At 43.9% G+C, this 13,268-nt stretch overlaps 1 protein-coding gene across 1 annotated transcript; it reads left to right on the top strand.

Moving 5' to 3' along the window:
* Positions 1 to 349: 349 nt before the first annotated feature.
* SC5D (sterol-C5-desaturase) lies at positions 350 to 12,869 on the top strand. The gene is made up of 6 exons (XM_080930405.1): positions 350 to 408; positions 2,376 to 2,456; positions 4,300 to 4,517; positions 5,537 to 5,669; positions 8,184 to 8,284; positions 8,605 to 12,869. Exons 3-6 carry the CDS (start codon positions 4,308 to 4,310, stop codon positions 9,058 to 9,060), a joined length of 900 nt encoding a protein of 299 aa, XP_080786531.1. The 5' UTR covers positions 350 to 408; positions 2,376 to 2,456; positions 4,300 to 4,307; the 3' UTR covers positions 9,061 to 12,869.
* Positions 12,870 to 13,268: the final 399 nt, after the last annotated feature.

Below are 13,268 nucleotides of genomic sequence, written 5' to 3'. Positions count from 1 at the left end.
GACAAATGATTCTGCCATGAATGTCAAAGGAAGCGTCATTAATTCTCCTTCAGGCTGTCATTTTGCACTCATTCCAGGTGCTTTGCACGATTCTCGTAAACTTGCTGGGCGCGAAGAAAGTGAGAAGCACACTTCGCAGCGCAGGCAAGAAGCTGCTTGGATAGTCCTCACAGAGTCGACGGGGGCGGGGGGGGGCGGGGCTCGTACGCGGCGACCACGTGACGGCCGCGACGGCGCGGGTCCGGGTCGCGCGATCCGCCGTCACATCAGCTTATGGCGCCGGCCGCTGATTGGCGGGATGCCTGCACGTGGGCGGGGCTCTGCTGAGCGGGCGGTGTCTCAGGCTCTTCAGCTCCTATACTCCGAAGGCGGTATAGCGGCGGCTTACGGAGCGGCAGGGCCTGGCAGGTAGGTTCCGTGCACTGGTAACTGGGCAGCCGCGAGTGGGAGGACCTGCAGCCGATCGCGAGGGATCCCAGGGTGCCCGGCGCTGGTATGGCATCCTCCGCACCTGCGTGGCTGTCCCTGCTAAAAGCGCAGGTGTCATGGTGTGTGTGGGGGGTGATGGCCTGGTAGACACCTTGGGACCCGGGGCCTGCGTTGGGGACAAGGCTGTGTGGGGACGGGGAAGGACCCTGGTCTGGGAGAGCTGGGTCCCCGCCGGTGCTAGAGGTGGCCTGCCTGTTTTGGACCTCACATCCAGGGTGAGGTGGGAAGCCACCGGCTTCTCCCGGAGAAGGCACCAGGTTGCGAACCACCTTCCTAATGTGACCTAGGGAGGGTGGTGGGCCGGCACTCCCTGCCTTTTTGAAGACCACAAGCAGCAGCATACACACTTAGAGCATCGTTAAAAAGTCGCACATACTGGCATCCCTTCTTTATTGCCGAGGAAATTGGAAGGTGGTACAGTGGAAACATGGCCTCGGCGGCCAAGTTACTTGGTGAACACTTTGTGTGTTAGCTGAGTTTGCATTATCATCCATTGCTGTGTTAAAGTGCTTGACTTTTTGCATTCATCGTGTGGAGAACTCAGAATTCCTTATCTGTATGTGTGACTCTGGAGAGGTAATGTAACTTGTGTACAACAGGCGCTGGGCATTACATTAAGTCGACTGCTCCTTACAGAACAAAGTTGCTTAAGTTATTGTGCCTTCACTGTCCTGTCTATTAAGATTGTACACGTACATACTCTATAGGCTTGTGCGCATTAGACTGGAGAGCCTCTCCATTACCCCTCCACACGTGTAAAGACCAGATGAGATGTACGGCAGGGCATCCAAGAGCCCAGGAGACTGAAGCAAAAGAATCAGAGTTCCAGGTCACATAGCCAAAGTGGGTGGGAGTGGGGAGGGGTGTCTTAAAATAACATGTGTTTTTTTTAAAAATATATAAATGATAGCTGTTGTTTCTGTGCTTTTTTAGTTAAGAAAAATATAACAGTTTTAAGTCATTTCAGTATAATACTGTATGTATTTATTTACTTGTTTATCGGATGCTGGGAAAGAAACCAAGGCTTTGGACATACTAGGCCAAAGGAATATCACTGAACTACACCGCAGGCCCATTTAATTTATAACTATGTTTTAAAGGGGAAAAATTGTTTTTTTTTTTTCTGCAAAGGCATTGTAATAGTTAATGTAAACTTCAGTTGAACCCTTAAAATTATCTACAGAATTATATGAACATGTGGGCGTTTATTGCTGTATAGCACTAGATACCGATAAAATTGTTTTTTGAATCATCAGTGGCATATATGATGGAGAAATGGGCATCTGACATCTAATGTAAATCTTTTTTTCACGATGAAATGAGAGAAAACACTTGTGGTTCATTCCATGAGCAGAGGGCTGGCTCCTTAGCTAACACCTCCACGCTGGGGTTGATGCTGCAAACCTGTGGTTTCCACCACTTGGGAAGCTGTAGAAGGGGTGTAGCTTGAGTAATGAGATGGAGGGAGAAGGGGAGCCGTAGGAAGGGTTTTTAATGAAGAAACTGGAAAAAAAAAATCTCCGCTGAAACTGACCAAAGGACATAGAGACAGAGCATTCCCAGTAAAAGTGTAACGTGTTACAAATACATGGAGTGTGTTCAGTCTCAACTCCAGGTAACTACGGAGTCAGTGTGCTCCAAGATAGCTTTTCTTTCCTTTTGAGCTGAAGATGCTCCAGGGAGAAATTGGCACTGTCCTCCATTGTGGGAGGATGCACAAAGCAGTTTGGGACCTATGGAGAGCAGTTGAACAACCTACACCAGCTCACCACACAGCTGCTCCTTGAAAGCACCGTGCCTGGAAATGTTTACTTAATACAGGAGCAGTTGCTCTGTCAAAGCCTAGAAACCCCGAGATCCAAACTGTTGCTCTGTTTTCCCTATAGGTTCAGCCGTCGAACTCATCTGATGCTAGATCCCGACACCAAGTGACTCACACAACCATTGTTTCTGGGGTCACATACCAGGTATTCCTGCCTGTGCCTTCTTTGTTTTGTTTCGCTAACTTTTGATTTACTTCCCCGTGAAAAGGTGGCTGTAAGGATGAAGCCGTGGTCACTAATGCATGGGACAGTATTGGGGGCAGAGGTTGTTGGTGTGCACTGTGTCTCTGATGAATCCTAATGAAAGAGTCTAGGATCTAACACCATGCATGACTTACAGATTGGCAAAAACAAACGATTGACATTTAACTGGAAGTGACTACCAAAATATGGCCTAGGAGAGAAAAATGAAATGCTAGCCATGTTTGATAAAGTAGGCTGGACAAGAAAAAAGTAAAGGGGTATCACCAGAGGCTGCGTTGATCCTGGAACCAGATGGTGTAAATGCTGAACTGTTAAAGCGTGTTAATAGGCCAATGCACGCTAATAGCAGCATTAAGTGGGGGGACGGGGGTAGAATTAAAGGAAGTAGGACAGTAGAAAATATCTAAAAAATCTAGCTAGAGGCCCTTGGGAACTCTCTTTATGTCCACACAAGTTTCTTTTGTCTATTCTTCTCCTTCATACTAAAAAGGATGTTTACAGCATTTTCTTTTTCCTCCGCTGTAACTACAAGACAGCCTTCCTTACCACACAGTGCTGTGCTTAGAAAAGCAAGTATTAATATACTGCCTGCCCAGTTAACATAAGCCTGGCAATCATAATTTGCTAGAGTAGTTCATCCACAAAGATCTGTTCTCAAAATTACTTACTGCACAAAATGGCATTGGTAGTAGGACCAGAGAGCCCATGTCAGCAGTTAAAAAACACTTGCAGAGGACCCAGGTCCAGCTCCCGTTGGTGACATCAGGCATCTTACAACCACCAGCTCCAGGGGGGTCCATATATTCTCCTAGCCTGTGCAGGCACCTGTACTCATGTGACCAATATTCAGGCAAACATACACACATAAAATCAATCTTAAAAGGAAATGATTATCACGTGAGCAGACAGGGATAAGCCAAGCAGTAATTGGAAGATTGTTTAAGTGTGTGTGTGTATGTGTGTGTGCATGCATGTGCACACATGTGAAGGACAAAAAAAGTTGTTGTCCCTCTGGGTACCTTTCACCTTTTATGTGAGATAGCATCTTTCATTGGCCTAGAGCTCTCCTAGGTAGGCTGAGCCAGCTGACTAGGAAGCTCCAGGGTCCTCCTGCCTTCTCCTTTCTATCTTTACGCCAATGGGAGTATTTAGACACAAGCTAACATTCCCTGCTCTTCACCTAGGTTCTGGGGATCCAGACTTAGGTTCTCAGATTTGCAAGGCAAGCACTTAGTTAACTAAGCCATCTCCCCAGCCTAACTGAAGGATTTTCTAATGCTAAAAAGACATTGATACTTAACCCCATGAGGCTACGAATCACTCTTGAAGAAATGCTAAATGTTGATCATGTTGCTGCTGGTGGCATGACTGGAAAACTACTGGAAAGCTATTAAACGAGTGTGTGCGTGAAGCTATGTTGTTAACCCTCATGGGAAAATCACTAAAGGCATTTGTGGTAATAACTAGTGTTTCAGCCAAAACTTGGGGTGATAAACAGAGAAGAAATCCATTCAAAGGTGTCTTGTGCCATGTTGTGCTATCATTTGGGAATCCTGACCCTGCCATGTGACCAGTGTCTAATTGCAGCAATGTTTAAACTAGGAACAGGTCAGACTCGGGATGATATATTGATAGTCTCTCTGTCACCAAAGATGGCACCTGGAGAGGCTGGTGGCCACGCCTCTACTATATAAGGCTGTTCTTAGTCTGGACACTGTACAGGCAGCTTTGCAGAAACGTTGTGGAGAGGTGAGGAGTGAACTGCCACCCCTTTGTCTTGCAGAGGCTGCAATGGACCTGGTTCTCAGTGCCACCGATTACTACTTCTTCACTCCGTATGTGTACCCAGCCACGTGGCCCGAGGACAACATCGTCCGACAAACTATCAGTCTCCTGATTGTAACGAACCTGGGTGCCTACATCCTCTACTTCTTCTGTGCAACCCTCAGCTATTATTTTGTCTATGATCATTCATTAATGAAACACCCACAGTTTTTAAAGGTAAGAGATTTTTTTTCCAGCTTCCGTTCCCATAAAAAATGTTTTATTTGTGAACCTTTGAGTAATACGTAAATGAAATTTTTGAAAGAAAACCCCTGAAGGGGTTGGATATTTTTATAAGGGTCAGTCACCTCTTTCCTTCTTGTGTTCTAACTAATAAGGGGATCTTGTTTTCTGTTAGCCTGGACTCTTACTTCACTCAGCACATAGATGAGAATGATTTTGCTGGTCCTGATGAACAAATGTAGGCTTGTAATTACTGTGCCCATGGGAATATTTTACTCTCTAGCTTTTGCAAGCTGGAAAGTGTTTTTATCGTGTGTAGTTTTCTATGGCTGAGCCAGAGATCCAAGCTTAGCAGTTGAGACTTGTTCCTAATCAGGTTGGAACAGTTCTCTGTGACTGTTCCTGGTATTTGTCACACAGTTCCTCACTGAAAGGAGCTGGGGAGGGAAGTTCATGTAATGATTATTCCATAAACAGAAACTCGGCATACAGATTTGGGGAGGAAGAGAAAAAAATTCAGAAGTGAAGGCACGTGCTGCTTTTGGTTGGTATCAAGGATTGTTTTCCTCCCATTTTTCTGTGCACTAAATTCTTCTCGGGAGATGTTTGGGAAGTAAGCTTTTAGTATAAAAGAGAACTTAGAGGACCTGAAAAGTGAGCTTAAGAGTTAAGAGTGTATTTTGCATCTGTGGAGGACCCAGGTTTGGTATATAGTGCCCATGTTGATAGCTCCCAGCTGCCTGAAATGTCAGCTCTCTGGGATCTTTTGGCCTCTGCAGACTTACATGCTCCTGTCTCCACATAGACACACATACACACACACCCACAATTTAAAATATAATCTGAGGAAAAGAGAGGAAAAATTGAGAAGTAGGAATGTAGTTCAGTGGTAGAGTTCTCAACAGATCCCAAGAACAGACAGAACATTTGAAAATCCACCTCCAATCAACTTTATGACAGTTTTGTTGAACAGATTTTTGTGGCTCATAAATAACTGGAGCTTTCATCTTCAGAATCAAGTCTCTCGAGAGATCGTGTTCACTGTCAAGTCTTTGCCTTGGATCAGCATCCCCACTGTCGCTCTGTTCCTGCTGGAGCTGAGGGGTTACAGCAAACTCTATGATGACATAGGAGACTTTCCAAATGGTGAGCAGATACCAGGAGGCTCTAAGTGCAAGTTAGTAGGGCCCCTTTCTTCCCATTTATCTCTCTGTGTGTGTGTGTGTGAGAGAGAGAGAGAGAGAGAGAGAGAGAAAGAGAGAGAGAGAGAGAGAGAGAGAGAGAGAGAGAGAGAGAGAGAGAGAGAGAGAGAGAGAGAGAGAGAGTTCATGTGCACAAAAGGCCAAGGGCTACCTCAAATGTCATCTTCAGGATTACTCTTTACCTTCTCTCTTTGTGTGTGTGTGTGTGTGTGTATGTTGAGACAGGGCCTCCATATGTAGCCCTGGGTAACCTGGAACTCAGAGATCCATCCACCTCTGCCTCCACATCTTCTGGGATTAAGGGCTATATCACCTGGCCAAGTTAGACAGAGTTTCTCATTGGCTTGAAGTTTGCCAATTTGTCCCGTCTGGCTGGCTGTTTCTAACTCACCAGTGCTGAGATTCCAAATCCATTATTACCATACCTGGCCTTGTTTGTTTGTTTCTTTCTTTCTCTTCTTTCTTGTTTTCTTTCTTTTTGAGGATCAGCCAGCCTGCCTACCTTCCTTCCTTTTCTTCTTCTTTCTTTTCTTCCCTTTCCTTTCTTCCTTCCCTCCCCACTTTCTCCTTCTTTTTGCTTTTCTTTCTTTCCTGATAGGGTCTTGCTAGGTAGCCCAGGCTGGCCTTAAAAGTGTAGAGTTGCCTTCATACGGTTACTTTCTTTAAAGTGCCAAACCAGCCTGTCCTGCTTCCCTCCCTTCATGTCTCGCCACACATGTACACCTCCTTCACTTCACAGTCATTTCCAAAGTCAGTTTTGGATGACACTGTGTGCCTAAGGGGATACTGCTGAGGGGTGGGCCCATGCATTCATTCTTTGATTGTTCAAACTACTGGGAAAGGAGTTTCGGCAGTGTGTGAGAGTGACTAAAAATCACAGAAACCATTTTTCACCTGTCCATGTGTTTTTCTCCCTGTCTGTCATGTCCTCCTTTCCATCTGTGCCCGCCCACTTCCCTGATTACATTGCAGAAGTGCAACAGTGTGCATGCAGTTTGCATTCTGAGAGTTTTAATAAATGGGCTCCTTGTTTCATATCTGTAAATACTGTCAGTATATTAGGTTTAAGTCGTTCATTGACTCTGTCCAAAATTTAGAAAATGACCCTCACATTTAAAGCTTTAGAGTCTACTTTTCTTAAAAGCAACCTCGCAGTGACTTCTGTACCATTCTGATCTTACACCTCAAGACACTTTCCTGACACCCAGAACATAGGCAGGAAGAAAGGCATTCGCTGAGGCTGACATGGGCCAGCAGCAGTCCTCAGCTCTGCCCTGTGTCAGCCCACTGCTTTTCCTCAGCAGCTCTGCAGAGTAGGTCTTGCTATGCGGCTCTTAGAAAGGGACACAGTGGGGAACAGAGAGTATGTGCCTGTAAGCCCAGCAAATAGATGGTGGGTCAGAGGTTTGAGTCCAGGTATGCTGATACCAGAGTATGCTCTCAAAGTTGGAGGTTGTTAATTAGAAAAGACTTTGACAGTGTAGGAGAGAATGAGCAAAATCAAGGAGAGGGAATTCTAGACACTGAGGACAACATGAGCTAGTCGGGGGCAAGGTGCCATAGACCCTGCCTGGGGGGAAGTTGAGTGCATCAACCTGGTGGACATAGTCCTGGGAGGATGAGGCTGGAGATTTGAGAAAGTGGCTCATTATAGAGTGGGTTTCTGGAGCTAAAGTGTTTAGTGTACCTGATAGGGCTTAGGGAAGCTGATACAAAGGAAAACAGTGGGACTGTCCTGTCACATGGGCACCTTTGTAGTTTAATTAAGATATACTTGTGCCAGAAAGATGTCTCAGCAGTTAAGAGGACTGAAGTTCAGATCCCAGCACCAACTTTGGTGGATCACAGCTGCTAGTGGATCACAGATTTCAGCTACAGGGAGTCAAACTCTCTGGCATTCACATGCACACACACACACACACACACACACACACACACAAACACACACACACATATAATTAAAACATAATAAAGTTAATACCAGGACTTGGTGGTGCCCTGATACCACCCCTTTAATTGGGAGGCAGAGATGGGTGGATCTCTGAGTTCGAGTCCATCCTGGTCTATAGAGTAAGTTTCAGGACAGCCAGAGCTACACAGAGAAAACTCAGAAAACAAATAATAATATTAGTACTATTAATAATAATGTTAAATCATAAAATGAAAAAATACTGTATGGGCAGTTTTATGGTTTTGCATAGCAGGTAAAAATTTAAGTGAAATATTAAAAAATTAATCAAGGTAGAACATTTTAAATTGTTTGGTGAAGAGGAGGGGGAAGAGGGGGAAGAGAAGGAGGAGGGGAACGTAACCAGTTGTAGGTAGCAACGGGAGATGAGCCTACAATGAGTTGCTCATGTTTGAGCTTAGGATCCCCTTCTGCATTTGGTGGACCTGTGGAAAGGGAGCAGTAACCTGGAGCCCAATTCCGACTCTTGTTCTGTGTGGTCTCTTCTAGGCTGGATTCATCTCATGGTTAGTGTGATATCCTTCCTCTTTTTCACGGACATGTTGATCTACTGGATTCATAGGGGCCTGCACCACAGACTGGTCTACAAGGTAGAAAATCATCCAAAGGGGAAAGGAGGGGGTGATGTCCCACATTTCACTATTAGACCATTGTACCCAGATTCTAGGGGCTTCCCTTGCCTGAGTAAACGTCCAGGTCTTCTCACTATCACAGGACATCAGTGATCACAGGTTCCACGCCCATTTATTTATATTTGTCTTTGTGGGTCTGGGCCGTCTTACAATTTCAACCTTGTAGGCAAAGGAGTGACTTTGGCAAGTCCAGTTATGTGTATACCAGGAATGGAAGCTAAGTTTGCCCTTGCCTCAGGTGGAGTACATGGGTCTAACCTTATCCCTTTCTTCCTCAGCACATACATAAACCTCATCATATTTGGAAGATCCCCACGCCGTTTGCAAGTCATGCTTTTCACCCTGTGGATGGCTTCCTTCAGAGTCTGCCTTACCATATATACCCCTTTGTCTTCCCACTGCACAAGGTGGTCTACTTAGGTCTATATGTCTTGGTTAATGTCTGGACAATTTCTATTCATGACGGTGATTTTCGGGTTCCCCAGATCTTAAGACCATTTATTAACGGGTCAGCTCATCACACAGACCACCACATGTTCTTCGACTATAACTATGGACAGTATTTCACATTGTGGGATAGGATTGGAGGCTCTTTTAAACATCCCTCTTCTTTTGAAGGGAAAGGACCGCATAGTTATGTGAAGAACATGACGGAAAAGGAATACAACAGCCTTGCAGAAAACAGCTGTAAAAGCAAAAATATATGCAATGGAGAGTTTGCAAAGAGCAAGTAAATTATTTCCCAGTCATTAACTGTTTTAAGTAAGAAAATAATCTGCACACTGTCAAGATACATAGCAAATAAGTCCTTTGAATATCAGCATGGCTTGAGTGTCGTGCTTAGGAATGGTCCTGACAGGCAACAGCGGGAAGATGCTGGGAGCATTGTAATCTCTTGGTTAATTTTCCGACATTGGTCCAGGGACAACTGTGTCTTTCCAGCCAGCTGATCTGCAGCCTGTACAGCCCCGACAACACCTTTAAATACAATAGAAAATAAGCTACTGAAGAAGCTGGTCTGTGTCCTTTTGCCTTAATCTGCTCATTTTCATTAAGGAAAACAATATCCATTGTGCTTAACAATACTGAGACTAGCCAGGAAACCCTAATATGAAGATGCTCCTGTTCCAGGAGCGGCTAACTCTACAGCAGTGCTGGAGACTCGCAGAATTCATTCAGGAAGGAATAGCAGTCCAAGCAGGCTGATTCATGAGTGGCAGTGTATATGATTTACTTAATGGCTGGTGTAATAAGATTATATTTTCTTCCTATACATAGGCACCTTATTCTCTGGGGCATTATCAGGTTTTAATAATGAATAAATAAATGGTAATTTATTATTCAGCTCTTCCATGAGTCCAGATAGGAGATTATTTAACTGAAGACCTTGGTGAGTGTCATCTTTTTTATCTTTTGTTTTTCGAGACAAGGTTTCTCTGTGTATTCCTGGCTGTCCTGGAACTCTAGACTGGGCTGGCCTCTAACTCAGAGATCTGCCTGCCCCTGCTGGGATCAAAGGTGTGCGCCACCACTGCCCAGCTTGGTGTCTGTCATTTAAGATCACTGTTTAATAACCCTACAGACATGAATCTGGATAATGCTAGATATAAACTTGTGGCACCCAGGTGACATCTTTTTTGATAAAGTGGACACACTGTACTTTTGATGTATTTCTCAGTTACAAAGCTGACTTTTAATGAAGGGAATAATTGCCAAGTACTTAAGTCTACCTGAGATAAACTTTTAAACCTCATCTTCCATTTCTTCTTTCTCTTCCCACTGCCTCTGCAGAAAACCATGAAGAAGGGTGGGTTTTGTGAGCTAATTATATTTGTGAGAGGAGAAGATATGTTTTTATAAAGATATTCTAATGGCTATTTATGCAAAAAACAATAAAAGTTGATCATGACTGCTATCATCCACTTAAATGTTATAGCACAAAACATCTTTTGTATGCATTGGGGTCACTTTGAAGGTGTAGAGGTGACGTGTATTATAGAAACTGAGTGTCCCACATACTCAGAGTCAGACTGCGTCACTACAACCAGATTTTTTCTCATTTGTTAGTTGACTTTATCAAGTGCTCTGAGGAAGTGGAACCAGGAAGTAAAGAGGCTCCTTGTAAGGCTCTAGATGTCCTTTTGTCTGGATATACAGCCCACTGGAACCCTCGGTTCTGAATACATCAGCATCACTAAGATATGAACTGATTAAGATGTTGTATGAATCTGACACCTAACTCTTAGCAGTGTTGTGTGTATACAAATAATCCTTAAGCTACATTGTTTTGATACTACATTAAGAAATGTCACATGCACACACATACACACACACACATACACACACCTCGATTGGGACATCTCCATCACCCCAATCCCCAAGGAAGAGAAGGCAGGTAGATTGAGAGCAGAGACGAAGGAAGATGCTGCAGGACTCAGGACACGAGTGACCTTTGCTTGTGAATCCCTGTAGCTGTGGCTGCCTGCACATAATCCACCAGTTAGCATCTCAGTGTGGACGGGTGATAGATGGAGTAAGGGGGCTGAGAGGGTCCCACCTCTAGCTGGGAGCTTTTGGTGTTTGATGATTGCTAGGGAAGGGAGAGTCTGTTTGTAGTGGTGCAGTCTCTAAGTTGCTTTTGCACCACTGGGTTTCCTCTCAGGCCAGGGCCTGCTCTGATTAGACTCTGGCTTATAAAGAAAAAGAAGATAGAAAAATTGGAGAGGGATGAGGAGGGATCTGGGAAAGGTTGGGCATGGGAATGGTAGAGTGGATATAGTCAAAATGCATTTGTGTGTGTGTGTGTGTGTGTGTGTGTGTGAGAGAGAGAGAGAGAGAGAGAGAGAGAGAGAGAGAGAGATTGAGAGATTGAGAGATTGAGAGATAATAGCTAAATAAATTTCAGAGACACCTGAGTGGTTAGCCTTCAGCCTCTCCTCAGGAGTCTCCAAGAGCCTTGGAGTTAGGAAGTGTGAGTCAGAGCAGGTGCCCTTTGCAGCTTTGCTCTCTCCGTCCCACAGGGGATGAGTCACTACCACCCAATAGGATCAAGCACAGAGAATACTGGCTACTGCTTTCTGGGTCCCACAGTGATCCCGGGCAGTCTTCTGCTAGGCCCTCAGGAGGGGTGAGGTGGAGCAGCCTGCTTTCTCCTCACGCTGTAGTATGTCAGTAAGATTGAAAACAAGATGCTGCTCACTGAATTATCTCTAATGAGGTGAAATTGCTAGTATTTTTGTTGCTGCAGTGTTCTTTGTAAAAATGTGTCATAAACAAGTCTATAGTAAAATTGAGAGAAAAAAACTAGAAGCCCATCTTTACCCTAAAATAGAATAAACTTAAAAAGGACAGGAAATATGTGACCTAGGCTTTATCAGGGTTTGTTATAGGAAGAAAAATATTCATAAAAACGTGTTTTAATAAATATTTGCTTTGTGAAGATAATTGTTCAGGCCAGGACAGAGTACAATGGAGGGGGAGGGGTGCATACGTGGCCAGTGTAAGGCTCAGAGTCATCCCCAGCCTGACAAAAATGTTTCCTTCCTAATTTCTGAAGTCAAGTTGAAGATTTTATTAATTCTAAGTGCAATAGAGTTTTTAAAAAGTTATGTTCCGGTTTCTTTAACAGTGAACTCCTAAGCTGAGCCTGTCAAATCCTTGTAATGAACTTGTAACCATTTGCCTTTTTATAATGAGATTTTCTTAAATTTGGTAAGAGACTTAATATTTGATTTAGCCCCCTGGTCAGACTTGTGTTCGACTATCCATCTTTCAGAGATAACAGTGGGGTGCTGTCTATCAGAAATTAGACATTTAGCCTGAAGCTGTGTGTGCCCTCTGGTGGAGACAGCTTATCACGTATCTTTTTTGAATGTCCATATTTTTTGGCTGCCTCTTTGAATATTATAATTTTACTCAGCCATTCATTGGATGAAAATTTGACCCTTAACATGCTGCTAAAAAAAAAAAAAAAAAAAAAAAAAGAAAGAAAGAAAAAAAACCAGACAGAAACTTAGTGCATGTCCATCAATTAAGGTGGGCACTGGGCCGGTGACTCTTCTGCTCCGGCTGTATGTTGATCCAGTTAAATGTGCCTGTCCTAACTGTACAGTTCAGCCTTGACATTTCTATTTCAGTGCCAACATCAATCCCAGGCAAGACAGAGCAGATCCTTTACCAGCACATGCGCTGTCTCCGTCTGCAGTCAGTGGGTCACCCCCTAGCCCCACGTGCACCCCAACTAGTCACTACTCTGTCCCTGGGGATTCATTTTGTCTGTTCTATTCTTTTATTTAAGTTCAGGAGTGTATTAGATGAGATATACTTCTGTGTTGAAGTTTTGTTTATTTTTAGCTTAATATGTTTTAACATGTGTGCTGTGTATTTCCCAATAGCCTTTTCCTTTTTATTGATGAGTAGTATTCCTATTATGATATACTTATTATACTAAGTAATATACTATTGGCCGATCTGTGTATCTGTTGATATTTGGGTTATTTCCAGTGTGGGAATATTTTGAATAAAGCTACTACAGACATTTGTGAACAAATCATTGTGTGGACCTGTGTTTTCATTTCATTTTTTGTCGTTGGTTTGGTTTGGTTGGGTTAGTTTGGTTTAGTTTGGTTTTATGTTTTTTAAAGACTGTTTCTAGGAGTAGCTCTGGCCATCCCAGAACTTGCTTTGCAGGCCGGGCTGGCTTTGAGCTCACAAAGACCTGCCTCTTGTGTGCTAGCATTAAAGGCATGTGCCACCACTGCCCGACATGTTTTCATTTTTTACCAATATCTATTGGAGTCATAGCATCATGATGTTCCTAGAGTCTCTCAGTTATCTCTTTGAAGAATTTAGTTGAACGATATGGGCAGTTGGAGCAGAAGTTTGTTTGCTTAGAAAAAGCTAAGAAAAGACAGGAGAGGCCTGCCCCATGGCAGAGAACAGC

The sequence above is a fragment of the Micromys minutus genome (genome assembly GCF_963924665.1).
Source record: "Micromys minutus genome assembly, chromosome: 16".
NCBI classification, from domain to species: domain Eukaryota; kingdom Metazoa; phylum Chordata; class Mammalia; order Rodentia; family Muridae; genus Micromys; species Micromys minutus.
Note: the sequence above shows the minus strand (reverse complement) of the source record. Positions and strands in the feature narration are given on the sequence as shown.

Bases quoted from the DNA above. Each gene is read 5' to 3' on its own strand.
- SC5D (XM_080930405.1), top strand. From the start codon at position 4,308: ATGGACCTGGTTCTCAGTGCCACCGATTACTACTTCTTCACTCCGTAT. The intron at 4,518-5,536 runs GTAAGAGATTTT...TTTCATCTTCAG, and splicing joins AACACCCACAGTTTTTAAAG to AATCAAGTCTCTCGAGAGAT. The intron at 5,670-8,183 runs GTGAGCAGATAC...GGTCTCTTCTAG, and splicing joins CATAGGAGACTTTCCAAATG to GCTGGATTCATCTCATGGTT.